The 27,395-nt window shown below is 46.6% G+C and overlaps 1 protein-coding gene across 7 annotated transcripts in view; it reads left to right on the top strand.

Moving 5' to 3' along the window:
- The first annotated feature begins 281 nt into the window (after positions 1–281).
- Positions 282–27,395, top strand: part of NRXN3 (neurexin 3) — a 1,766,916-nt gene continuing 1,739,802 nt past the window's right edge. For all 7 annotated transcript variants that reach the window (XM_088840264.1, XM_088840266.1, XM_088840265.1 and 4 more), the window contains exon 1: positions 282–990. In XM_088840264.1, coding sequence (XP_088696390.1) covers positions 282–990 — 709 coding nt within the window. The remainder of the gene's footprint in view (positions 991–27,395) is intronic.

Raw genomic sequence — 27,395 nt, 5'->3', positions numbered from 1 at the left:
CACTTTCCCTCCGCCCGCCTGACTGACCTCCTTTACTGCTGCCCCGTCCTTCCCCCACTCTCATTACTGAATTTCTTGCTCGTGGGTGCCCACCAGGGGCTTTGTGGTTCTCTTTCCCCCTTCCTCATCCTCCTCTCTGTGTGCGCCTCCTCCCTCTTGTGTGTTCTCTGTTCCCCAGCCATCCCCTCTTCCTCTCTGCCTTCCACTTCAAAGGAGGTGGGGCGGGGGGATTGTCCCCCGAGGGCCGATCCCCGCCTCCGGGCCCCTCCCGCTTGGCCAGCATGAGCTTCACCATGCACTCGGTGTTCTTCACCTTGAAGGTGAGCCTCCTGCTGGGGTCCCTGCTGGGGCTCTGCCTGGGCCTGGAGTTCATGGGCCTCCCCAACCAGTGGGCGCGCTACCTCCGCTGGGATGCCAGCACGCGGAGCGACCTCAGCTTCCAGTTCAAGACCAACGTGTCCGCGGGGCTGCTCCTCTACCTGGACGATGGCGGCGTCTGCGACTTCCTCTGCCTCTCCCTGGTGGACGGCCGCGTGCAGCTGCGCCTCAGCATGGACTGTGCGGAGACCGCCGTGCTGTCCGGCAAGCGGGTGAACGACAGCAGCTGGCACTTCGTCATGGTGAGCCGCGACCGCCTGCGCACCGCGCTGGTACTCGACGGGGAGGGCCGGTCCGCGGAGTTGCAGCCCCAGCGGCCCTACATGGACGTGGTCAGTGACCTGTTCCTGGGCGGCGTTCCCGCCGACATCCGGCCGTCTGCCCTGACCCTTGATGGGGTGCAGGCTGTGCCCGGCTTCAAGGGATTAATCTCGGATCTCAAGTACGGCAACTCAGAGCCCCGGCTCCTGGGAAGCCAGGGTGTCCAGTTGGATGCCGAGGGGCCCTGTGGTGAGCGTCCCTGTGAAAATGGCGGCATCTGCTTTCTCCTGGATGGACACCCCACCTGTGACTGCTCTACCACCGGCTATGGCGGAAAGCTGTGCTCGGAAGGTAAGGGTCCTCTTCCCTACCCCTCTGAGGCTCGACCCCACCCCTGACCACTTGGGTAAGGATCAAGACCCCCTGGAGGGAAACCAGTTCTATCATTGACCCGCCTCTTTAGCTGCCTGTCAGATAATTGGGTCTCTTTCCCCGAGGGTGTGGTAGAAATCCTTGGCTTCCTCTCAATGGAAAAATCCATCAGATCTCAGCAGGAGAGAATCCTGACTACTCAACCATGGGCTCCTTTCTTACACAAATGTTTGGCTCTACTCAAAAAGCTGGATAGAGTCGAGTATAGGATCCGAGCCCCAGCTCATCTCTTTCCACCGCGGTGAAGCTTTGAAGGTCAGTACAAGGCGAGACGTCAGATAGAATGGGGCAAAGTGGTTATCTATGGCCCTCCTGATCCCTTGAGAATTGGGCCCTTGGGAATAGACGGGACATTCCGCATCACTTTCTCCTTATCGTCCCTAAGATAAGGAATGCCTGTGCAAAGAAGAATGAGGGTTGATAGACTGTGGGTCCACAAGTGGCCTTGCTGTCAACCCAGCCCTTCAGCTGTGCCCCTCCCTCCAGTCTTCTGGAAGGTGTCTGATGGGTATAGACAGGGCATTTTTTGGGGGATGGGACTTCTCACCTCCTCGTACTAACACCCCAGGTGATTCCATTGTGCAGCTAAAGTTGGGAACCAACAGGTCAAGGGAGGTCAGGTAGGTGGGGCCAGGTGAGTGTCTTAGCGCAGACTCCCACAATCCCTTCATTCAGCGATACCCCACTGCCTTGGGATTTGTAATTAAAAATAGTATCTGCAGATGTTCCTTACACTTTCCTTGAAACCACCCAACTCCTAGAGCAGGCTGTGGCTGATATGAACGTTATCTACTAAAAGGTATTAAAACATTTCTTTAAATCAAAACAAAGTTTATTTCACAGGTGATACGTGCTGGAGACCAGGACACTCTGGGGATCTTGCTGGGTGCCTCCTTGTAGGTCAGGTATGGGGTATACCTGAAAGAGTGCTTCTTTCCTCTTCTGGGCCTGCCATCACACCTCCCTTCTTGTGGTTGGGTTGCCAGAGAGGGAAAGGCAAGACGTGCAGGAAGCCCTTTTCTGACCTCTGTTACTCCTCACTGAGTCCACTGGAGGAGGGATGGGGCAGAGGGGTAGAGGCAACCCCAACCCACAGAGCCACCTGGGGACAGTGGCTACTGAAGCACTTACCACAGGCAGGTCCCCCCTGGAGCTGACTGCTGTTCCAGAGCTTCTGGGCTTTGGAGAAAGTTCTTCCTGAAGGCTGACACAAACGCTTGTTTTCTCCTTCGCTCAAAGGATCTGTTCTGTTCTCAGAACTGGCCTTGGAAGCTGGCATTCTTCCTTTCTAGGGACCAGAGTGTTTGCAAGTGTGTTGTTAACTTGCTGATTATCCCTGATTGCATTTTTTGTGTTTAAAAAGAACTCATTTCCTCTGGGCAGGTTTGGATCAGCACTTTTCTGCAGGAAGAAATCTCTATACTGTATATGTATACAATTTCTTCTCTCTCTTATTTATTTATTTTTTTTGGTTTGGGTGTGTATGTATGTTTCTTTGAGGTCTCCAGAGGAATTTCTTCAGAGTAGATGATAAGCAGTCAATTTTTTAATAGCTAAATACAATGTATATATTTTAATGATGGTTTTTTTCTATAGGGTTCAGACCATCTCATGGCTATGGACTGATGCCTCTATCTGTAGAAGCAAACACAGCATATTGCATTATTCTCATGGTACATATTACAGTAAACAAACTTAGTATTAAGTGCACTCCACGAACTACTAACACCTGGTTGGTTTGGAGCAGTGCAGTGGCTGAGGTGAACTTGGATGTTGGGGGAGGTACCAGCATTTACTGTTGGTGACTTGAAGCCTGTTGCTACCGGTAATTGTCATTATGTCTAATCAATCACAAAGATGCATCTCAGGCTTTTAGAAAATATCCGTTCTCTCCACACAGTTAATTTTTAGAGTAAGCAGGGGGAAAACTCACCTGTAAAATATGAAGAGGGAAAAAAAAATACCCACAGCAGCTGCTGAGTGTCAAGCCGATCTTCATAAAACAAGACAAACAGCTTAAACAAATACCTGGCCATTTTCCTAAAGACAGTGTAAAGCAGGCAGTGAGGGTGCCTCTCTTGCCTTGTCTCTCGCCCACTTTAAATTGCAAATGTCACAGAACTGGTCCCAGCAGTGGGTCCTGTGTACCAAGCCTCTGATCATCCCACTTTGCAGGATGGGCTGTGCTGTTTGATTGTGTGAGGGCTTCATGCTTTAGCAGTTCAAGGGCAGGAAGAGCTGGGAGGGCTCCTGCAGCCTCAGATGGATGTGGTCCGGGCCTGTTGGAGGCGCTCTCTGTGGTCCATTAGCTCTTGCACACTGGTGGTATTGATGTTTGTCTGGCTTTCCATGCCTCAGTGGCTCGGAAATGTCTCCATCCTGCACGCCAGGAAGAAGGCACAGCTGGGCCCATCTCTTCTATTTGCTTTGGGCGATTTTGACCTCCCATTGGGTATCTTTTTTAGGTAAGACCCACAAGACCCTGGAGATAGTTGCTGTGGGAGAGTTGGGTTTGTGGGGGACAAGTCATGGACACAGTTATTTTCTGTTTCCTGTGGCAAAAGACTTTGGCTGCAGACTGAACCCCAACCAGCCTACTTGGGGAAACGTCATCCCAAGACCCCCAGACCAGCTAATAGTCACTTTGAACATTCTGGCACATGATGGAGAAAGAGAGGTGGTCCTGGACGTTTTTTTTTTTTTTTCCTTCTAAGTTGTTATGTTTATAAATCAAATTTATAAATTTATTGGGTTTTCAACTTCAGATTTATTCAAGATGACTTTTAATCTTGCCTCAAAATAACTTTAAAATTATGCATCTCTGGTTCATAATATAATCCCACTGCAACGGGACATATTCACCTGGCTTTTTCTGTTTAGCCCAGTCTGTCCTGTTTTGGGGCATCTCTGAAGCTCACTGGAGGTGCCCCCAGCAGCCTCCAGGCAGCAGCCCTCTCATTGGCTACTGGGGGCTTGTCATTACCTTGACATGAGTTTAGCTTGATTGTTTGTTTTTAAAACATCCTCTATTGTGAATGTGCAGGTATTGAATTTCTCAACAATCTTATAACCATGACGAACTGGTTCACTGCCAAGGTGTCTCCATTTCAGTACCAGTTTCCCTGAAGTGTTCATTTAGCCTGAAACCAGCCTGCTGCAGGCGGGGTGGGGCCAAGGAAAGGTGGGGAAGTTTCCACAGGTTGATCTCTACGATCAGATCTTAATCCATGGGTCTACCTGTGTCAAAGATCATTTGTGCGCCCATGTTTTTAGGTTAATTTCAGCGAGGCAACATGAGGTCCTGTTGAGTCGGCAAAAAGAAAAATCGGTTCATTGTGTGCTATCTTTTCCTGCTCACTTGGGCAGGTGCCCAGGGCAAAAGCAGCTTGTTGTGAGTCTCAGCTGTTAAGTTTTCAGGGGTGGGGATCCCCCAGTGAGGTACAGCTGTGGGTGCAGGTAATAGGGACCATAGTCTGAGTATGAGCACCCGGTGGTGTGGGCTCCATAGCCTCCCATCCATACCCCATCCCTCCTGCTGTCTGAAGCTGACATCCTACTCAGGTTGGTTTGATGGATGGCTCAGTACCACTGTGTGGCCTTGGTATGCCTTCCCGAAAGTGAATTTCAATTAGTTTTCTTTTTTATGGAGAACCTTCCGTTTCTTCTCCCATTTCTCAAAGCCAGAACTAAGATGGAAAGGTATTCCAAGAAGTGCTTACCCCCGAGGCTTTACCAAGAGCCAGAGACATCCGATGCTGTAGCGAAGGTCCCAGTGCTTGCCATGGCTCCTCCCATTTGGGGCACTTGTATAAAAATGCCACCGTCTCTTCTTCCCCTCACCCTTGCCCCTCCTGTCTGAATAGTAGCGTGGCTTTGTTTCTAATCTCAGTCAACCCCTATGGCCTAGGAGCGGGGTGGGCAGTGGTGAGTCATCAAGAGGCAAGTCTAGCTCCTTTTCGGAATCCTTCCCCCTGGGGTGGAGACAAGCCCAGAAGCAGGGAGGACTCGATTTCCCACCCAGCATTCGGGCGTTAGGACCAGCCCCGCTCTCCCCCGGCCCAGCCAGCCAGCCAGCCAGCCAGCCAGCGGGGGCTGTCGCTAAACGAGCCTGAATAGGGGTCTGATTGCTCTTTCTCGTCCTCTCCTCCTGATTACCCAGCGAGATTTCCTGGGTATGCTGTATGCTAAATGACAGAGCCGCCGCCTGCCACTTGCTCCAATTATCCTTCTTTTAACTGCGAGGGAAGAGCAAATTTTTTTTAACTGCTCCCCCACCCCCTCCTCACAATAGCATCTCTGCGTCCTTTTAAAGACAGAAGACCCTTCTTCCTTGTACCCCCTTCCGCGGGGGTGAGAGCAGCCTTCTCCTTCCACCTCAGCCTGCACTCCAGCTGCAGGCTGCAGAGAGGGTGGGCCTTGGGTAAGGCTTGGTCTAGGCTCAGCAGGGTTGAGGGGCGGGCGGGCATTCTGCCAGAAGCCTTCCAGGAGCCCTGAACCTGCCTTTGCATCTGGTGATGAGACACTACAGGCCCAGCGCTGGGGGGCTAATCATCTTAATTGTCTTTAAGTCCCCTATCTCCCTTCACAGGCTGTCCCAGAGCAGCTGCCGTCAGCTCAGTCCCCTCATTCACGGGACAGAAGAGATGGGGTGTGGGCTGTGTGTTGAGGGGATGGAGCTAACATGCCCTCCTCAATGCCTCCTACTGCCCTGGGGTCACTGGCTCTGGAGAAGTGAGGTCCCGGGGGCTGGGGTGGGGGTGGAAATGGAGTGAGAGAGGCTTTGGGACAAGGCTCCAGAGATCAGGCAGCCTTCCTTACAAAAAGTAAGAGTGATGTTATTTACTATTTTTGAGCACCTGCCTGGCCTGAATCCTGGGTGCTTCCTATGCATAGTCACATCTATTTCTCACAACTCCTATGCAGTTGATACCATTAACTCGCCCCATTTCACAGATGAGGAAACTGAGGAGGAGAGAAATCAAAAACTTGATCAAGGTTTGGTGCTGTGGTTAAGAGCACAGCTTCTGGACTTAAGTGAAGGTTTGTCCACGAACATGTGGTCTTTGGAGATGGTTTTGGAAGCTTCAGCATCCTCGACAATAATAAGAGCAGCTGACAGTCACAGGGCACTCACTCCAGGTCTGCTCTGTATTAGCTCTTGTGACCCTCAGAACCACTCTTGACACACTATTGTTATTCTAATTTTGTAGATAAGGAAGTTGAGGGACAAAGGCTAAGTAACTCCCCCCAAGGAGAGGCTGGCATGGAGTGTATATCTAAGGGGTCTGGCTTCAGAGCCCATGCTCTTAACCACTGTGCTGTCCTGCCTTGCCGCAAAGCAGGGATAACAAGAAATCACACATTAGGGAGTTGAGAGCATGGAATGAGACGAAACGTAAAGTGATCAGCACAGTCTCTGGGAAAGAAGGAGTCCTAACTCTGGGCTCTTGGCTGCCTGGTGGGTGTAAGAATGAATTTTATGTCAATTTGGTTTCATAGAATGTTTGAAGCTTCCCTTTGAGCTACCCCCACCTCTGTCATTTTCCTTCATCCTTGTTAGAGGGGCAGCAGAAAGAAAAGGAGGGGAATTTCAGGAGCATCTAGAATCCAATTTCATTACCATTTTACCCCTGCCTAAGAGCTTGGGGTCACTGACAGTGGTCGTGCCTGCTGGACTGGCACGTAAACCTGGTGTTCTGGTCTGCCAGGCATCCCAGCAAGGTGGGTAGCACAGGCCTTCCCATCCCACAGAATAGGTGAGGAGATCCAGACTCAGAGCGCCATTCATCTTGCAGGTAGACAGTGTGAGGGCAAGCTTAGATGCTGCCTATTTGGCAGGTGGCCCTGTGACCCAAGAGCCCAGATCCTCAACCTAGCATTTTATATCTGCTCCTAGGCTGCCTTCATTAACACAAATGGCCTGTGTCTCCAATGTGAAATGGAGCATTGCCTCCCTGGTTGCTGATGATAAGCAAAATGTCAAACTCCTGGTGCAGGAGGTTATCAGCTTGGCCAGTCCCAGGAGATCTGCTCCTCCCCGTTAGAAAGAAAGAGAGGCGATGAGAGAATGGGAGAGAATGAATGAATCTGAGTATTCAGTTCCCACCCTGGTTTGAAATGAAGTGCCTGGGAATGGACCCATGGGTCCCGAGGCAGTTTGAGCACAGCTTCCCCACGCTGGAGCATCACTGGATGGACCGCACGACCTCTTCAGACTCACCTTTGATTTCCCAGGTACCAGGAAGTGGCCGGCAGCCCACCCAGGGTTGGCGGTCAGGGATGGAGCTCCGGGATTCGTCCTTCGCACGTCTTGCTTTCCTGCTTTCCCCTGACTCTCTTCCCAGACAACAAAACCAACTTCCTTCCTCTGTGTTTACCCCTCCCTTTTCGTTTGTGTGTGGGGGTGGGCAGATTATTACAGAGGCGGATTTGCCACAAAACTAAACCTTTAGCCTATCTTCACTTGCACGGTCCCTTTTCAAGGCCCCGTGCCTATTATTGTATTTGTGACTTTTGTTTATTTTTCTTAAGGCATGCCTGACATCAAGAGCTTCTGGTTCCTCCTCTGTGGATCCGCCTCTGTTAAGAAGGCTTGTTGATGTCCAGCGACAGCAATGTTGCTCTGGGTGTATGAGTGATTCCCCAGTGACCCCTGACCCTTCATCACAGACGCATTTCCCTTCTGTTCATGACCAACAGAGCAGCAGGAGCCATGGAGGCGGAGCGCAGGGGGATGAAAGCAGAGAGGAACACGGTTTGGGGAGGCGTGGCGGGGAGCAGGGGGCACCTAGGACATGCAGGGGGTTACGAGGGTGTGTTCAGAAATGTTTGCTGTAAATTTCGAGGAACAAGCTGGTGTTTAAACAGGGGAAACATCCGGGGCCCTCCTGAGGTTTTGCAGCTGAGGTTGGGATGCTTGGTTTGCGCGGCTCACGCGGGGCTGTGTTACAGGTGGCAGGCTGTGGCTGACAGAGGAGAGGGACAAAGCGTGGCTTGGCAGGCCTGCCTCCGTGATCTGTTTGGGAACTGACAGTGCCAGTGGGTTGTCATTACTGCTGTTGCTCTCCAGAAATTGATGTCTTTGGGGCCCCTTTAAATGTGTCGTCACCTGTGTCTGCGCTCAAACCTCCACGGCTAGCCACGATATTCCAACATAATGTATTTTCCAAAATATAAAAAAAAAAATTTTTAACATCTAGGAACGGTACCAGCATCTTTTAAAAACAAATTCACCTCATCATCATCCAGGCCAACTCTCCAGCTCCACTTACTTGGCATGTGGACCTAAAAATCATGAATGCTTTCAGCTTTTCAAGGGAGGGAGGGACATGCAGTTTTCTGGAAGTTTGTGCAAGGTCCTACAGAGGCTGAGGATGAAAGAAAGGCAGGGATGCAGGCTGTGGGCAATGGGAAGCTCTTGGTTTAAGCTGTGAAACGCATTTATATCCTTTTGGTTTTACTGAGGCTCTTGTTTAAGTACAGTATCTTTGGAGCTAAGAAGGTGGCTCCGGGGAGATTTTCCTTTATGTTTCTCCAGGGAACTGTATGCATCCAAGCCTTCTCTGACATTTTTGCCTCTTGCCTGTGGATTTAGTTCTCCTGAAGTGGTCCTGTTTGCTGATGTAAAGTCCTTAGAGGCCAGTGTCTTGATAATCCCACGGTTGTCGACAATGTTAGGGTCGGTGTCTCCACACTGGCAGGTGGGACATTCCAGGCAACCCCATAACCTCTCCTCCAGGCATGATTGAAATAGAGAAAGTGCAGTGAGAGAGTGTACAGCTTGTTTACCCGAAAGGTTGCTTTCAAATAAAAGTGAGTACCCATTGCCAGGAGGGATGAGCAAGGTTGACATTGCTTCTCTGTGATCCACATGGTGGGAAAGGGCTCATCCAGCACTCATGGTCTCCGCCTCCCTCCTGATTCTCTCAGGCTTCTCTCCGGAAGGGGTCCTGTCCCTCACATGGTTAGCCTTGGATGGCTCAGGGAATGAGGAAGAGCAGGCTGGGGGTGTTCAGCCTCTCACCCGTGGGATTCTGAAAGACTAATGATCGTCCCGCAGCTTATTTGCTTGCTTTCGGTCAGGAAAGGAAGTCTTGGGCTCAGACTGAGGCAGCGTGCTGTGAGACTCTTCTTAGAAGGAGTCACAATGAAACATCAGAGGGGTGCTCTGGTGCCATGGGAGAAATCGTCTGTAAGGGATGCCCCACAGGCCCCGTGACCCGTGTAGAGGTCAGGAAGACATTTATACCACCTGCTAGTCGTGGTTCACTGAAAAGCAAGGTGTTCAAAAACAAACACAAAAGTCCACCCCTCCCCCAAAACCAAAAACCAAGATGCTTGTTAACAATCATGGGATGATACATTTGGAGGGAACCTTTTTTTAAAATTAAGGCATAATTGACATATTAAACTAGTTTCAGGTGTGTAACATAATTTCAAATTCAATATTTGTCTATATTGCAAAATGATCACCACAATAAGCCTAGTTAACATCCATCAGCCTACATAATTCAGTTCAGTTCAGTCGCTCAATCGTGTCTGACTCTTTGCGACCCCATGGACTGCAGCCCGCCAGGTTTCCCTGTCCATCACCAACTCCTGGAGCTTACTCAAACTCACGTCCATCGCATTGATCACTGATGGTGATGCCATCCAAACATCTCATCCTCTATCATCCCCCTCTCCCCAATCTTTCCCAGCATCAGGGTCTTTTCCAGTGAGTCAGTTCTTCACATCAGGTGGCCAAAGTATTGGAGTTTCAGCTTCAGCATCAGTCCTTTCAATGAATATTCAGGACTGATTTCCTTTAGGATTGACAGGTTTGATCTCCTTGCAGTCCAACAGACTCTCAAGAGTCTGCTCCGACATCACAGTTCAAAACCATCAATTCTTCGGTTCTCAGCTTTCTTTATAGTCCAACTCTCACATCCATACATAACTACTGGAAAAACCATAGCTTTGACTAGACGGACCTTTGTTGGCAAAGTAATGTCTCTGCTTTTTAATATGCTACACAGTTACAACATGCTTTTTCTTATTACGAGAACTTTTAAGATCAGCTCTCTTAGCAACTTTTAAACATGCAATACCGTATTATTAATAGTATAGTTACCATGGGCTGTACATTACTGGAGGGGACTATAAAGGTCATTGGGTCTAATTATTCATTTCACATCCTCTTCTCCACTATGCAAGACATCTCTCCCTGACTAAAAAACCCCGGGCAATGGCAATGGCAGGGGCTTGGTACTTTCCAAGGCATCCTGATGTATCTCTGGTTACAGAGCATTGTGGAGCTCTTCCTTCATCAGGCCAAAGTCGTCTGCTTCTCAGATGCTTCCTTACTGGTCCTCATTTTAATTAAAGCAATCTGACCTTTGCGATGGGCCATGTGGGTGGGGGGGATGGGTAGGTCATAACATTTCTGGATGATACTTTGGAGGAATTAACCCTTGCACAAAGTAGAATTCATAAGGGATTCTCCAATATAACACTAACAGTATACACACCACTGAGTTATTTAGAATTAACTGCTTGTGATTAATCTTAAACAACATGGGAGGGATTGACGTGGGAAGAAGTTCTGATGTAAGCAGGTGATTCATGCTCCAGTCATCTTGTCCCTGGGGAGCTTGCACTCCGAAGGATTCATGCTTAGCCCCATCTCTGGCTCTATTATTTGTGCCTCATTTGATCCCCCCTAAGATGTCCCATCTTCCTCCATATTAAGCCAGCTTTTCAGCATCTCTGAATTTCCAAGGAGCCCCCTGGAAATATCTAATGGCTCAGCAATAAGAAGAGAAGTTCCAGAATGCTATGGAATAGAGGAAAATGGAATTGGATTGGACTTGCTTGACAAGTCTGTCGTGGCAGCCAGGATCAGACGCCCCAACAGACATCAAGATTTTTCTTAAAAGCCTAGTAGGATGCTTTAAAAAAACAAAAAAAGACAAGGGTATGAGACGATATAGCATTGAGTAGCTATTACTGGAAACTGGCCTTGGAAGCGTATGCCCTATTCAGAAATGTTTCCTACCCTGCCAGGTTGCCTTGGGTGTCCCATGTTTTTGGCACTGTTGGGAAGAAGTCTCCCAGGGAGAGGATTAGGCAGGGCTGGAAGATGTTGCTCCCACATTGGCACGGACTGGAAACCTGCCAAGCAAATCCCCTCCTGCACCCTAAAGGGGATGAGGCTAGTCTTGGCTTTCAGCCACCTCCCCATTGACAGTCACTTTACTGACACTGCAGCAAAGATAGGAGAATTTGTCTCATAATTCATGGTTTAAAATAGTTTGCTTTTAAGAGCAAGCCCACAGACATCCTTTTGACTCAGAACATGAAAATGTACTCAGAGTCACCGACTTCTACTGTGGCAGTCCCCATTGCCCAGCCCGTTTCCACCGACCGCACACCCAGGGAAGGAAATGGGCATCTCACATAGTCAAGTGGTAATTGCCATGTGGGAAGAAGATGATTAGGTTTTAGTTGCTGTGGGAACTTTGTTGTTTGCTCCTCCTGATATTGCCCTGGAGAAGGCAATGGCAACCCACTCCAGTGTTCTTGCCTGGAGCATCCCATGGATAGAGGAGCCTGGTGGGCTACAGTCCGTGGGGCTGCAAAGAGTCAGACACAACTGAGCGACTAAACCACCATCATCCTGATGCTGAGTTTTCAGCCTTGTGTTAATGCAGATTGGGACTAATTTTTTTTTTCTTTCTTGCTGTGTAGAATATATAACCACTGGCTATGTTTTAATGTGTCTCTCAGCTCCCTTTGGTTTTCACATCCTTAACGCAAGTTGCAACAGCTCCGTTGGGTTTCCTGATTCCCGTTACAGGAGTGTATACACGAGGAGGAACTCTCGTTGAGAATTCTAAGACGTGAAGCCAAGGGAAGACTGTTTCCTTTTGCGAATTAATGCTACAGGCTTGAAGGCTAAATGGCATGTCTCTGGTATCTGACAAAAAAGTAGGTGGTCAACAAATGTGTGTGGCCTTAATAAAGCCTGCTCTGTGTGTGTGTGTGTGTGTGTGTGTGTGTGCGCGTGCGTTCATGTTTCACCTGCACAGCTGTGCGTGTGCTCACTAACGTGTGATGGATGGACGCAGGTTCCCAAGAATGTGAGCTTAATGTCTGTTTAATACACTGATTACAGCTATGGCTTGGACCACCGTAGCGTGGGCTACCTTTAGAAATGCCTCCTTTTAATAAGGAAAGTGGCGGTTTTCGTAGAATCTGAGTCACACACACGTACATTCAACTTGGCTTGATCTAGCTGAGGATGAACTAGAAAGAGTTGGTTTGTTTACAAACCATTGGTTTCCTGTAACAATTACAGACAGCAGCCAGCCTGGGACCATGTAAATGCGTGTGAATGGCTGTTGGAGGCAGGCGCGGTGTTGTCACTGGAGAGGCCCCATCAGCTTGTGTGGATTCCCTGGAGAAGGGGAGGCTCACTGGGGACTAGATAAGTGTCCTTGGATATGGGAAGAGCTGCACGTGAATAGAGGATGGGGAGGATATTGGGCTGGAGGGTGGAACTGATCAGAGCTACAGAGGAGGAATTCTGAGGCTTGGAGCTGCAGGACCATGGAAGGCACGGCGTGGCCTTGTCTTACTGCCGGGAGGGGTGCGGAGGTGCTGGAGCGACAGCTGTGCTGGTGTGCGTGTGCCTGCGAACCAAGGACTCCACGGTCCTGGGGTTTCATCACGTACATCCTCTGCAGTTCAGGGAGATATTCCTTAGGTCACTGGGCTTCAGAAAGGGACACATTGGGAATTCCCTGGTTGTCCAGTGGTTAGGACTCTCAGCTCTCACTGTCCAGGGTGAGTCCAATCCCTGGTGGGAGAACTGAAATCCCCCTAGCTATGTGACATGGCCAAAATAGTGGGGAAAGTGCAAAGACCATTTAAGGGGCTACAGGTAGGAAACAGTGAAAGTGTAAAGTGAACTTGAATACAAATTATTTACAAGTACATGTAACATACGTCTCTCAGGAGGATATGGTGAAATGATTTTTCCTAGTGGGGAGTGGGTCCAGAGGGCTTTGGCGGCCCCTGGCAAACACTCAGATCTATGTTTATCGCCACATCTCTAGTTGGCAATAGTTGCTCAGTTACCCCCCACAACCCCCGCTGCTGGCTTGTAGGTTTCAGGTGGAGACTGATACCCAGTGTGTCCGCGATGCCAGTGGGATGTATGTTGGGCTCCTCAACTCTGTCTTCAGCTCTGTGTGTGGTGGTCTTGGTTGACCTGGCCAGGTGGCTTTGGAGGGCCCCATAGGAAGTTACTCCAGTCACATCTTCCACTTTCAGAAGCCTCAGTGTTTAGAATGACTAATATTATCTGCTATTGCAGAGTTTTTTTGCATTAAAAAATCATAGTGTTTGCCGGGGCAACTTTAGATTGTGTAAGAGAACAGAGTCTTTGAAGTATGTTCAAACATTTGCAAAGCAATCCTTGATGTATTGCATCTCTTTACTGGAATAAATTCATTTTCTGACATTCACTGAGTGAGTGCCTATTGTGTACCATCTTGGGCCCTGCCCTTGAGGAGCTCATGGTCCAGTTGGAAAGCCTGTCAGGCAAAGAGGTGTTGTGTACATTAGAGCTGCTAAAATACCACGTGGGATGTTTGTGGAGTAGCTCAAAAGGCAGGGTTCCACCTGCTTGTGGTGTGTGTGTGCTCATGGTGGGAGTCAGGGGCTGAAGGGCATTTCACAGTGGAAACCCTCAGGTTGAACTTGAAAGCTTTAATTAGTAGACTGGGGGAAAAAGACATTCAGGGGACCCTATGAAACAGCAAGATGCTCTTGCCAGGAGTTTGCTGTTGTTAATGTGGCCGAATTAAAGGGTTGAGGACCATGGAGGAGGAATATGGGGAGGACTTAGGTACTGTGGGTCTTAAATGTTTGCAGGTATTTGGGACATTATATTTTCCTGCCCTGGGGAGCCATTGAAAGCTTTTCAACTGAGCAGTGACCATCAGATATGAATTTTAGAAAGACACAGCATTGTCAATCAACTATATTCCAATGAAATTTTATTTTTTAAAAGAAGAAAGATGACTCTAGGGGCAGTTTGTGTGATGGAATGGTTGCTGATTGGGAGACGGAAGGCTGGGGGTCCAGGTAGAGGCTATTGGGTGACTTTGGTGAGAGAAGAGTCACTCCTGGGAGGGTAGTGATGGAAGAAGGGTCAACTGCAGAGATGTTAAAAAGAGGCACTTAATACTCGGAAAGGCAATGCGCTTTAGTGGGTTTGTTAGTCAAGTGTGTCCTTGACTCTGACACACACTAGTTGTGCAAACTTGGGCAAAAGCCTTAACTTTTCTGTGTTGGAATTCCACTATTTGTGAAATGGGTGTAATGATAGTGCCCACCGTTTCAGAGTGCTTTGAAGTTTGAGATCTCACACGTAGATTACTTAGCACAACGCTTGGCATGAAATCAGCATTCAGTGAATGTTAGCTGTTATTACTAATTATTAATGATGATAATTGCAAAGGGTAAAGAATAGCTTTGATCATATGTTCTTTTGGTCGGAGGGGTAACTAGGAAAGTCAGTGGGAGGAGCAGATTTGGGATAAAGCTGAGAGAAGGTTGAGGATAAATGATTTGTCCGTATCTCGCCCACTTTCTCTTCCGAACCTATAGGACACCTAAGGGGAGATGTCCAGAGGCAGGTGGGGGCAAGGGTCATGCTAGGGAGGAGGACAGGGCTGGGCACAAGTCAGGGTGGTGGTTGTTGTTGTAGGACTAAGGTGCAGGAGTGAGGCTGTCCAGGCAAGGAGGCTAACTGAGAGGTAAAGGAGGATAAACTCAGAACCTTTCAGAACCTTAACATATAGGGTAGTAGAAGAAAGGAAATCCATGAGACAGAGTAAAGCAAATGATTAGAGATGTAGAAGGAAACTAGGAACAAAGGGAAGTTCCTTAAAATTTTTCAATGGGCACTCAATGAAAGAGTATGCCTTCTCGATCTGGTTGAAGTTGGGGCATGCATTTTAATATAATAAAAGAGCATTGAAAGATTATATAATTTAGCTTCAAAAAACCATTCACATTGACTCTGTCTGCCTTTGAAGAGGTCTGTTCATTTGAAAAAATGTCTACATGTAGAAACTTAAGTCTCATTTAGAGATGATGATCCTGAGGGTTTTGGATGTTCTGCTCATAAACATAATACAATTTCTGACTCCTAGAACATTAGAATCTCATGGGAATCAAGGGCTCAGTGAGTCAAAAGAAACAAACCCAGAGGAGTGAAGTGACTTGCCCAAGATCAGTGAGTTGACATTCTGATTTGTACTTTGTGTTTCTTTGAGAACTTGTGCTGCTGCTGCTGCTAAGTCACTTCAGTTGTGTCCAACTGGGTGACCCTATAGACAGCAGCCCACCAGGCTCTGCCACCCCTGAAATTCTCCAGGCAAGAACACCGCAGTGGGTTGCCATTTCCTTTTCCAGTGCATGAAAGTGAAAAGTGAAAGTGAAGTTGCTCAGTTGTGTCCAACTTTTCATGACCCCATGGACTGCAGCCTACCAGGCTCCTCCGTCCATGAGATTTTCCAGGCAAGAGTACTGGAGTGGGTTGCCATTGCCTTCTCCTGAGAACTTGTGAGCTAAACATAAAATGCTTTCAGTTCAGTTCAATTCAGTCGCTCAGTTGTGTTTGACTCTTTGCGACCCCATGGACTGCAGAACAACAAGCTTCCCTGTCCATCACCAACTCCCGGAGCCAGCTCAAACTCATGTGCATCCAGCCAGTGATACCATCCAACCATCTCATCCTCTGACGTCCCCTTCTCTTCCTGCCTTCAATCTTTCCCAGCATCAAGGCCTTTTCCAAGGAGTTGGTTCTTTGCATTAGGTGGCCAAAGTATTGGAATTTCAGCTTCAGCATCAGTCCTTCCAATGAATATCCAGGACTGATTTCATTTAGGATGCGCTGGTTTGACCTCCTTGCAGTCCAAGACTCTCAAGAGTCTTTTCCAACACCACAGTTCAAAAACATCAATTCTTTGGTGCTCAGCTTTCTTTATAGTCCAACTCTCACATCCATGCATGACTACTGGAAAAACCATAGCCTTGACTAGACAGATCTTTGTTGGCAAACTAATGTCTCTGTTTCTTAAGATGCTATCTAGGTTGGTCATAGCTTTTCTTCCAAGGAGCAAACGTCTTTTAATCACCTGCAGTGATTTTGGAGCCCCCCCCGCCAAAATAAAGTCTATCATTGTTTCCATTGTTTCCCTATCTATTTGCCATGAAGTGATGGGACCAGATGCCATGATCTTAGTTTTCTGGATGTTGAGCTTCAAGCCACCTTTTTCACTCTCCTCTTTCACTTTCATCAAGAGGCTCTTTAGTTCTTTGCTTTCTCCCATAAGGGTGGTGTCATCTGTGTATCTGAGGTTATTGATATTTCTCCTGTCAATCTTGATTCCAGCTTGTGCTTCATCCTGCCCAACATTTCACATGATGTACTCTGCATATAAGTTAAATAAGCAGGGTGACAATATACAGCCTTGAGGTACTCCTTTCCCGATTTGGAACCAGTCTGTTGTTCCATGTCTGGTTCTTATTCTTGCTTCTTGACCTGCATACAGATTTATCAGGAGGCAGGTCAAGTGGTCTAGTATTCCCATCTCTTGAAGAATTTTCCACAGTTTGTTGTGATCTACACAGTCAAAGGCTTTGGCATAGTCAATAACACAGAAGTAGATGTTTTTCTGGAATTCTCTTGCCTTTTCTATGATCCAATGGATGTTGGCAATTTGATCTCTGGTTCCTCTGCCTTTTCTAAATCCAGCTTGAACATCTGGAAGTCATGGTTTACATACTATTGAAGCTAGGCTTGGCGAATTTTGAGCATTACTTTGCTAGTGTGTGAGATGAGTGCAACTGTGTGGTAGTCTGGGCATTCTTTGGCATTTCCTTTCTTTGGGATTGGAATGAAAACTGACCTTTTCCAGTCCTGTGACCACTGCCGAGTTTTCCAAATTTGCTGGTATATTGAGTGCAGCACTTTCACAGCATCATCTTTTAGGATTTGAAATAGCTGACTGGAATCCTGTCACCTCCACTAGCTTTGTGGGTAGTATTAATGCTTCCTAAGACCCACTTGACTTCGCATTCCAGGATGTCTGGCTCTGGGTGAGTGATCGCACCATCATGGTTATCTGGGTCATGAAGATCTTTTTTGTATAGTTCTTCTGTGTATTCTTGTCACCTCTTCTTAATATCTTTTGCTTCCGTTCAGTTCATACCATTTCTGTCCTTTATTGTACCCATCTTTGCATGAAATGTTCCCTTGATATCTCTAATTTTCTTGAAGAGATCTCTCAGTTCAGTTCAGTTCAGTTCAGTCGCTTAGTCGTGTCCGACTCTCTGCGACCCCATGAACCACAGCACGCCAGGCCTCCCTGTCCATCACCAACTCCCGGAGTTCACTCAAACTCATGTCCATTGAGTCGGTGATGCCATCCAGCCATCTCATTCTCTGTCGTCCCTGTCTCCTCCTACCCCCAATCCCTCCCAGTATCAGACTCTTTTCCAGTGAGTCAACTCATTGCATGAGGTGGCCAAAGTATTGTAGTTTCAGCTTTAGCATCAGTCCTTCCAATGAACACCCAGGATTGATCTCCTTTAGAATGGACTGGTTGGATCTCCTTGCAGTCCAAGGGACTCTCAAGAGTCTTCTCCAACACCACAGTTCAAAAGCATCAATTCTTCGGTGATCAGCTTTCTTCACAGTCCAACTCTCACATCCATACATGACCACGGGAAAAACCATTGCCTTGACTAGACGGACCTTGGTTGGCAAAGTAATGTCTCTGCTTTTTAATATGCTATCTAGGCTGGTCATAACTTTCCTTCCAAGGAGTAAGCTTCTTTTAATTTCATGGCTGCAATCAGCATCCGCAGTGATTTTGGAGCCCCCAAAAATAAAGTCTGACACTGTTTCCACTGTTTCCCCATCTATTTCCCATGAAGTATTGGGACCAGATGCCATGATCTTCGTTTTCTGAATGTTGAGCTTCAAGCCAACCTTTTCACTCTCCTCTTTCACTTTCATCAAGAGGCCTTTTGAGTTCCTCTTCACTTTCTGCCATAAGGGTGGTGTCATCTGTGTATCTGAGGTTATTGATATTTCTCCTGTCAATCTTGATTCCAGCTTGTGCTTCTTCCAGCCCAGCGTTCCTCATGATGTACTCTGCATAGAAGTTAAATATCAGGGTGACAATATACAACCTTGACTCCTTTTCCTATTTGGAACCAGTCTGTTGTTCCATGTCCAGTTCTAACTGTTGCTTCCTGACCTGCATACAGGTTTCTCAAGAGGCAGGTCAGGTGGTCTGGTATTCCCATCTCTTTCAGAATTTTCCAGTTTATTGTGATCCACACAGTCAAAGGCTTTGGCATAGTCAATGAAGCAGAAATAGATGTTTTTCTGGAACTCTCTTGCTTTCTCCATGATCCAGTGGATGTTGGCAACAATTTGATCTTTGGTGCCTCTGCCTTTTCTAAAACCTGCTTGAACATCTGGAAGTTCACGATTCACATATTGCTGAAGCCTAGCTTGGAGAATTTTGAGCATGACTTTACTAGTGTGTGAGATGAGTGCAATTGTGCGGTAGGTTGAGCATTCTTTGGCATTGCTTTTCTTTGGGATTGGAATGAAGACTGACCTTTTCCAGTCCTGTGGCCATTGCTGAGTTTTCTAAATTTGCTGGCATATTGAGGTCAGCACTTTCACAGCATCATCTTTCAGGATTTGAAATAGCTCAATTGGAATTCCATCCCCTCCACTAGCTTTGTTCGTAGTGATGCTCTGTAAGGCCCACTTGACTTCACATTCCAAGATGTCTGGTTCCAGGTGAGTGATCATGCCATCGTGACTATCTTGGTTGTGAAGATCTTTTTTGTACAGTTCTTCTGTGTTTTCTTGCCATCTCTTCTTAATATCTTCTGCTTCTGTTAGGTCCATACCATTTCTGTCCTTTATCGAGCCCATCTTTGCATGAAATGTTCCCTTGGAATCTCCAATTTTCTTGAAGAGATCTCTTGTTTTTTCTATTCTGTTGTTTTCCTCTATTTCTTTGCATTGATCGCTGAGGAAGGCTTTCTTATCTCTTTGCTATTCTTTGGAACTCTGCATTCAGATGCTTATATCTTTCCTTTCCTCCTTTGCTTTTTGCTTCTCTTCTTTTCACAGCTATTTGTAAGGCCTCCTCAGACAGCCATTTTGCTTTTTTGCATTTCTTTTCCATGGGGATGGTCTTGGTCCCTGTCTCCTGTACAATGTCACGAACCTCCGTCCAGAGTTCATCAGGCACTCTATCTATCAGATCTAGACCCTTAAATCTATTTCTTACTTCCACTGTATAATCATAAGGGATTTGATTTAGATCATATCTGAATGGTCTAATGGTTTTCCCTACTTTCTTCAATTTCAGTCTGAATTTGGCAATAAGGAGTTCATGATCTGAGCCACAGTCAGCTCCTGGTCTTGTTTTTGCTAACTGTATAGATCTCTAGTTTTTCTTATTCTGTTGTTTTCCTCTTTTTCTATGCATTGATCACTGAGGAAGGCTTTCTTATCTCTCCTTGCTATTCTTTGGAACTCTGCATTCAGATGGATACCCCTTTCCTTTTCTCCTTTGCCTTTTGCTTTTCTTATTTTATCAGCTATTTGTAAGGCCTCCTCAGACAGCCATTTTGCCTTTTTGCATTTCTTTTCCTAGTATGGTCTTGATCCCTGCCTCCTGTACTATGTCATGAACCTCCGTCCATAGTTATTCACGCACTCTATCAGATCTAATCCCTTGAATCTATTTCTCAGTTCCACTGTATAATCGTGAGGGATTTGATTTAGGTCATACCTGAGTGGTCTAGTGGTTTTCTCTACTTTCTTCTATTTAAGTCTGAATTTGGCAATAAGGAGTTCATGATCTGAGCCACAGTCAGCTCCCAGTCTTATTTTTGCTGACTGTATAGACCTTCTCCATCTTTGGCTGCAAAGAATATAATCAATCTGATTTCGGTGTTGACCATCTGGTGATGTCCATGTGTAGAGTCTTCTCTTGTGTTGTTGGAAGAGGGTGTTTGCTATGACCAGTGCATTCTCTTGGCAAAACTGTTAGCCTTTGCCCTGCTTCATTTTGTACTCCAAGGCCAAATTTGCCTGTTACTCCAGGTATCTCTTGACTTCCTACTTTTTGCATTCCAGTCCCCTATGATGTAAAGGACATCTTTTTTGGGTGTTAGTTCTGGAAGGTCTTATAGGTCTTCATAGAACTGTTCAGCTTCTTCAGCAGTACTGGTCAGAGCATAGGCTTGGATTACCGTGATATTGAATGGCTTGCCTTGGAAACAAACAGAGATCATTCTTTCATTTTTGAGATTGCACCCACGTACTTCATTTCAGACTCTTTTGTTGCTTATGAGGGCTACTCCATTTCTTCTTAGGGATTCTTGCCCACAGTGGTAGATATAATGGTCATCGGAATTAAATTTGCCTATTCCAGTCCATTTTCGTTCACTGATTCCTAAAGTGTCATTTTTCACTCTTGCCATCTGCCGTTTGACCATTTCTAATGTACTTTGATTCATGGACCTAACATTCCACGTTCCCATGTAATATTGCTCTTTACAGCTTCGGACTTTACTTCCATCACCAGCCATATCACAACTGGGCATTGTTTTTGCTTTGGCTCCGTCTCTTCCTTCTTTCTGGAGTTAGTCCTCCACTCTTCTCCAGTAATATATTGGTCACCTACCAACCTGGGGAGTTCATCTTTCAGTGTTGTATAGTTTTGCCTTTTCATACTGTTCACTTGACCATTTTTTTTTCTTGGAGTTGGGCATTGAGCTCACGGGGTACTAGCAGTCACACTCAGCTCAAAACCATTGACCTCCTGGGCTTGGGGAAGAGATTTCTCTCATTCTGGCTTTTGTGAGCTAAAAGAGATCCCCCAGACGAGATCGGGCGCGTTCAGGGTGGTATGGCCGTAGACAAGAGACTGCAAAAGAGACATAGGCATTTAGAACAGTCTTTGGGACTCTGTGGGAGAGGGTGAAGGTGGAATGATTGGGGAGAATGGAATTGTAGCATGTATATTATCATAAGTGACCAGTCCAGGTTCGACGCATAAATTTTCCTCTGTTCATTTCTTTGCATTTGTGCTTTTTTAATAAAAATACTTTTAACTGTAAAGAAAAAAAATTATAAAAAAAATTAAATAAATAAATTTTGAGAAAGTCACAAAATAAAATAAAATAAAATAAAATTACGTGAAATTCAAAAAAAATAAAAATAAAAAAAAAAATAAAAGAGATCCCCCAAACTGGAGATGCTAGAAGCCCCTGGCTTACCAGCCAGTGATGGAAGTGCTGGCAATTAATTTCACTGTGGTTTCTCTCTCTCTGCCCAGGGTGGGGCCCTTGGAAATGAAGGTGGGGCCCTTACTTTCAGGAAGTCAAGGCTTGATTCCAGTTGCCTGCTGCTGCCTTCCTCCCATCTCTGACTCTGGGCCTGGGGGTAGGGATCCTGGGTCCATGCTCCAAATGCTTGCTGTGCATCACGGTTTTCCAGGAATTTCAGGACACAGGAATTTTCGCCCAGCTGTGTTGTGTATTGCTGTTCAGCAATCTGAAGTTGCTTATCCAGCGTAAGTCAGAATGGGGTGCCTAGGGAGGAAGGGGAACGCCTTCGAACGTTTTTCAAAGCACAAGAAATTGAGGTGTTAGGGGCCCAGCTGGCGTGTGATGAGAACCAAGAAATGGAGCCTACGTGAGCATGCATGCTCACATGAAATCTCTTATTGAAATCCAGGGATGCTATTTGAAAGGAACTTCTTCCCACCCCATGTAACAGCACACGCTTACTGAGGGCCCACTGTGTGCTAGGAGAAGTGCTGAGGTTAGAGTGATAAACAAGACAGTCATGCCTTCAAGCTGTTTAATTAACCAAGCAATTATCAAGTGATGGACGCTTTGACAGGAGAAGCCGGGGTCTCTGCTTCCACTGATCCCTCTTCAACCCTGGCAGAGCAAAGATTCTGTGAAATTCAGGGCGTGATTAAGACACTCCAAGGAATTACAGGAGCTCCAGGGCTTTTTCTAGACCCAGCGGGCAGGCAGGCTGGTGTAGCCTGAGTCTCTGGCCAGGAATCGCAGTTGAAGCAAGTGGATTTAGGGCTGAGTTTAGCTTTGTGCCCAGTTCTAATCATTTTTGCTAAGTATCATTTTTACTAATATCATGGAAATCTTATGATTTATCAGTTGTCTATTTTGATAGACTAAATTTAGTAACAAGGGTCTTCCCAATGGCTCAGTGGTAAAACACTCTGCCTGCCATGCTGAGACCCAGAAGGTCGGGGTTTGATCCCTGGGTTGGGAAGATCCCCTGGAGGAAGAAATGGCTACCCACTCCAGTATTCTTGCCTGAAAAATCCCATGGACAGAGTAGCCTGATGGGTTACAGTCCATAGCATCGCAAAGAGTTGGACACGACTGAGCACACACTCACAAATTTAATAACAATGGTGATGATGAACTAATTCTCATGAAATGCTTTCTGTGTGCCAGATACTGGTCTATGCCTGGTTTCTCAGTCACTGTTATGTCTAATTCTTTGAGACCCCATGGACTGTAGCCCACTAGGCTCCTCTGTCCATGGGACTTTCCAGGCAAGAATACTGGAGTGGGTTGCCATTTCCTACTCCAGGGGATCTTCCTGACCCAGGGATCAAACCCGTGTCTGTTGTGTCTCCATTGGCAGGCAGATTCTTTAGCACTGTGGCACCTGGGAAGCCCTCAGACACTGGGCTAAGTGCTTTCAAATGTGACTTCCTTTGATTCTCCCAACCATCCTCACTAGGGAGGTTCTGTTGTTTCTCTGGTTTTATAAATGAGGGATTCATACTGAAGAGAGAAAGCAATCTATCTGCCTGAGACATGAGCCTGGCAGTTGGCTGATCTGGAGTTTGAGTTCCCATCACCTCACTCTGTCCCCTTTTCAATCTGAAACTGAACGATGGCTTCTTTGACCATTGAAGACCCAGTCCTGTGTTCTGCTGGCCTAACTGGAGTGCCTCTAGCATGGAGCGGGGGACCGCCTTTCTTCTCCTCACTCACCTGTCTTACGACTTCTCTGCCTCCTGCACTTGACTGACTTGATCCCGATTCAGGCACACACAAGCTGTCCTGGGACTCCTCCCCACCACCCACCCTTTATCCTTGGTGTCTTAATCCATCCTGTGGGCTGTAAGTGAACCAGGAACTGCTTGAGCTGGAATCCTGTATTTTCTGTCTTTTATAACCCATGATCTCCAAGTCATTTCGTTGTCGTTCTCATAGTCTTACTATCCAAGAGGTCTTTGGTCAAATTTCGGTGGAAATCTTTTGCTTCGATCAAGTTGTAAGATGACTATTGTTAGGATTTGCATATGTACCCCCGACACATACATTTTATCACCCCTTCCCCACCTTGAACATCACAATCCAACCTTCTCCTTTTAGGAAACTGTGACCTGGAGAGGCAAGGTAACTTACAATAGGCCAGCAAGTGGCCAGGGGATTGGGACTAGAGCCCAGGGATCCTCACTCTCAGTCTAGCATACATCCCCCTACATCATGCTGAGAAAAGAGAACTGATTGATTCAAAAGAACACTGATTGCCAAACATAAACCATGGCGATCAAAACAGCTGTGGTGCCTGTCTTCACGGAGCTCACACATGAGAGCTGTGGACAACATAAACCCGTAAATGTACGATTACGATTGTGATGAGTGCTGTAGGTGGATGCATAAGGTGAGCGGGGATCTAAGGAGAAAAGGCGGGATCAGGGAGGCCCCTCTGAGGACTGATATCTAAAGATGAGGACGAACAAGGAGAAAGCAGTGGGGAGGGGCTGCCTATGTGTGTGGTCACTTATTGGGTGAATCAGTCTAAAATTCTTGGCAGGAACTATGTCTTTACTTTTACTTATGTAATACTGGTGGATGGATGGATAAAGAACTGTCTGGGGCTGTAGAGAGAGGCCTTCAGTGTGACACCATCAGGGTGCTGATCTTGTCTCATAAGCGGCATAAACATGGACATCTCCACCCAGAGTTCAGGATCCTATGGCGGAGAACCGGGGAATAGAATCTCTAGCGAAAGGAAGCTCTGTGCCGAGAAGGTGAAGTTGAGAGGCTGCTGGAGCAAGAAAGCCACAGCAAGTGTCATTCGCTGCCAACCTTAAGAGACTTGTTCCTCAAATAGCCACACAGCGTGAGTCCCGCCCACAGTCCAGAGATCAGCTGTGCGTTTCCAACAGCGGCTCTTTCTTCCCAGTCTCAGGTTCTGCTCCTGCCCTCCCAGGTCCTCCTTCCGGCCACATGTGTTTTCTCGGTAGGTGAAGAGGAAGAGGGGGTTGTCCCAATCAAACCAGACGTTTTGGCTATTCTTACCATACGTGTTTATATTTCAGAACATCTAAAGAATTTCCAGCTTGAAGTAGTAGGGGTACAGTCTAAGGCTGGGACTCAGCTAGATCCTTATGCTTCCTGGGTTTTAGACTAACATTTATTGAACACTGACAAGGTTTCAGGCACTGTGTGCGTAGCTTTATCTTTTATTCCCATTTTATGGATGAAGAGGCTGAGCTGCAGAGAGACTACCCATCTGCCCTCCACCCAGTAGGACAAAAGACACCCAAAAGAGTTAGAATGGAATTTCATCTTTCTTCAGAAAAACAAGAAAATTAAACATCATGTAAAGTTTATTGTAAAGATGCATTCAGATTTTTTTTTTTTAATTCTGAAATTACACCCTTTTATTTTTAGGGTGTTAAAATGACATTTTCTTTTTAAGAAACTATGGTTATACAAAGTGTCATTTTCAGGCTTTTGTTCTTTCTTGGAAAAATTAAAATATAGTTATCCATTGTTAGTTTCTAAAATTGCTTTAAATTGCTTAAAGTATAAATAAATAAAATCTATTAGTGTGAGAATGATTCTTGCAGGAAAGTTGGTTCTCATGCTATCATCTTCCTAGTAAATTATTTGTATAATTTTGTTCACATTCTATTCTGATCTTTTATTGGGGGAAAAATGCAGCTGGATAGGACCACTGAGATAATATATTATCTTATTTTTCTTCAGCATTTATCAAGATGTTTCGATTATGCAATTTGACCCTGAGACCTTTCAGCTCTATGTCAGTGTAATCAGGATTATACAAACACTAAAACAGTTTTATTAAGGGAGTGTTTTTTAGAAGTAAATGAGTTTGTGCAATTCTTCGTTTTTTTTCTTCAGCATAGTTAAACCATCTCTTAATCTTCCAATTCATTTTTATTTCACTAAACTATTTTTTACAAGATCAATTCTGCTCCACGCGTCTTCTGAAGTGAAGATCTGATTCATCGATCAGTTACTTTTTTGTGTGCCTATCCAACTTTGCCCATGTAGCTCCTACCACTGTGAACATTCTTTTATGGTCATCATTTCTACCATGCCCAGTTTTCTCACATCAGATCTGCTGGTTTAAATTTTGTCAAGAGTGTTTGATTCTTCCTTCAATGTTTCAGTCAATAACCAATTTTGCCACGTGCATTTTTAGCCCCTGTCAGTTCCATTTTGTGTTGATTTTTTTCTGACAGGTCTAATTTTTTTCCAGGTCAATTTTTCCAGTTCACAGTACTATATCTTCTTCCTACAACTAAAGTCAGCCTCTTTCCTGACATAGTGGTTTTTTTTTTTTTTTTTTAAAGCAGTTGCACAACATACTGCAGGGGTCATAACACCCGGGTCAAAATATCCTGTGTCATTCATTGAGACCACTGACCTAGATGAATTAAGAAACTTACCCCAAATCATATATAAGGCGGAGTTCTCCTGGCCCATTTTAGAATATGTAGCACCTCTAGTTCAGTAAAGGGCAGAGTAAGAAGGAAAAATTGGGGTGACCCTGATGGTGTGCCATTCTCCTTCCACATTCCACTGTCCCACCCTTCCGAGGTTCTCAGACTTCCTGTGACCCTCCGCCCTGAGGAACAGCAGCTGGGACCACCTTGGAAGCTTCTTGGTGTCTCTGGGCTTCCTAGCCAGGCTCCCCCGCCTTAAGCTGTGTGTGCACTGGGGTGGCATGATTTACAAACATGCAGGACCAAAAAGGAAAATATCCTCTCTTGTAGAGAATTAGGTCAGTGGCAGGGCTGGGAAGGGGAGGGAACACGGACCTTCAGTTCTCCCTTCGGTCAGTTCGCTCCGCTTGCCTGCAGCGACTGGGGCAGACGCCAGCGGCCGTGTTGGGAGCAGACATCTGGGCGCGGGTCGGGCAGGCATGCGCGCGTGCTCTCACGTGGACGCACACGCACGTGAAAGCAGGCTGCTCTCGAGCCCCTCGGGGCTCCCCCCGCCCCTGCTCTCTCGATGTTTTTGCCTGGATTACTTGAAGGGGGCTATTAGTGTTGTCTAATAACGGCCTCAGATTTATCTAGGGATTTGTGTGATTAATTCCCAAGCAAAGTGCAGCAGAAAGCTTGGAGCTCAGCCTCCGCGGTGGGTCTACACTTCCCATTCTCTGCCCTTTCTGATGGGTTTTGGCGGAGGCATTCCTCTTTCCTCTTCATCGTCCTGACCATTGACGGCTCTAGTGTCCCGGCCCTCACCTGAGGGTAGTTGAAGCATCTTCCACGGCTGCCGTGCATGAGGGAGTGTCTGGGAAGACAGTGAAGTCTGCAGGCTCCCCGCTCTTGTTCTTCTGTGAAAGCTGCAGAGATGAGGCCACTTGCTTCTCTGCCCCAGCTTCCCACCGCCGAACTCTTAGTCCCGGATCCTTCTCCCAGACTCCTATCAGGGCACTGGTCCCCGAGCTGTGGCCCAAGGGGGACCACGGTGATGGGGGAGGCAGATGACCTGAATTCAGGCTTCAGCTTCAACACTGTCCAGCTGAGTGGACATGGCAGTTCCCCTACCTTGGGTCTCCTTCTCTCATTTGAGCATCAAAGGATCCATAAGGATCATAATTATGGCACTGATCATAATGATAATTAAATAGCTAAATGTCTGTTTGCTTATTTGTGGCCCGTCTCCCCTCCTAGACTTTAAGAGTGCAAGACCCACATCTGTTTTGTTCACCAGCTGTCACCCCAGTGCCTAGCACAGTTCCTTGGCCATGGATATGTGCAGTGAACACATGTCAGTGGAATGAACTTGTAAAATGACAGGGATGGATCTACTTGACATCCTGGAACTCTTCCACTTCTAAAATTCAGTGTGGCTCCTTTACTCTTTCTCTTTGAAACCATCAGATTTTAATGTTTTTACTGTTT

Source organism: Moschus berezovskii, chromosome 9 (genome assembly GCF_049115385.1).
Source record: "Moschus berezovskii isolate FMDL1 chromosome 9, NW_MosBer_1.0, whole genome shotgun sequence".
In the NCBI taxonomy this organism is placed as follows: domain Eukaryota; kingdom Metazoa; phylum Chordata; class Mammalia; order Artiodactyla; family Moschidae; genus Moschus; species Moschus berezovskii.
This window is presented reverse-complemented; position numbering and strand designations above follow the sequence as displayed.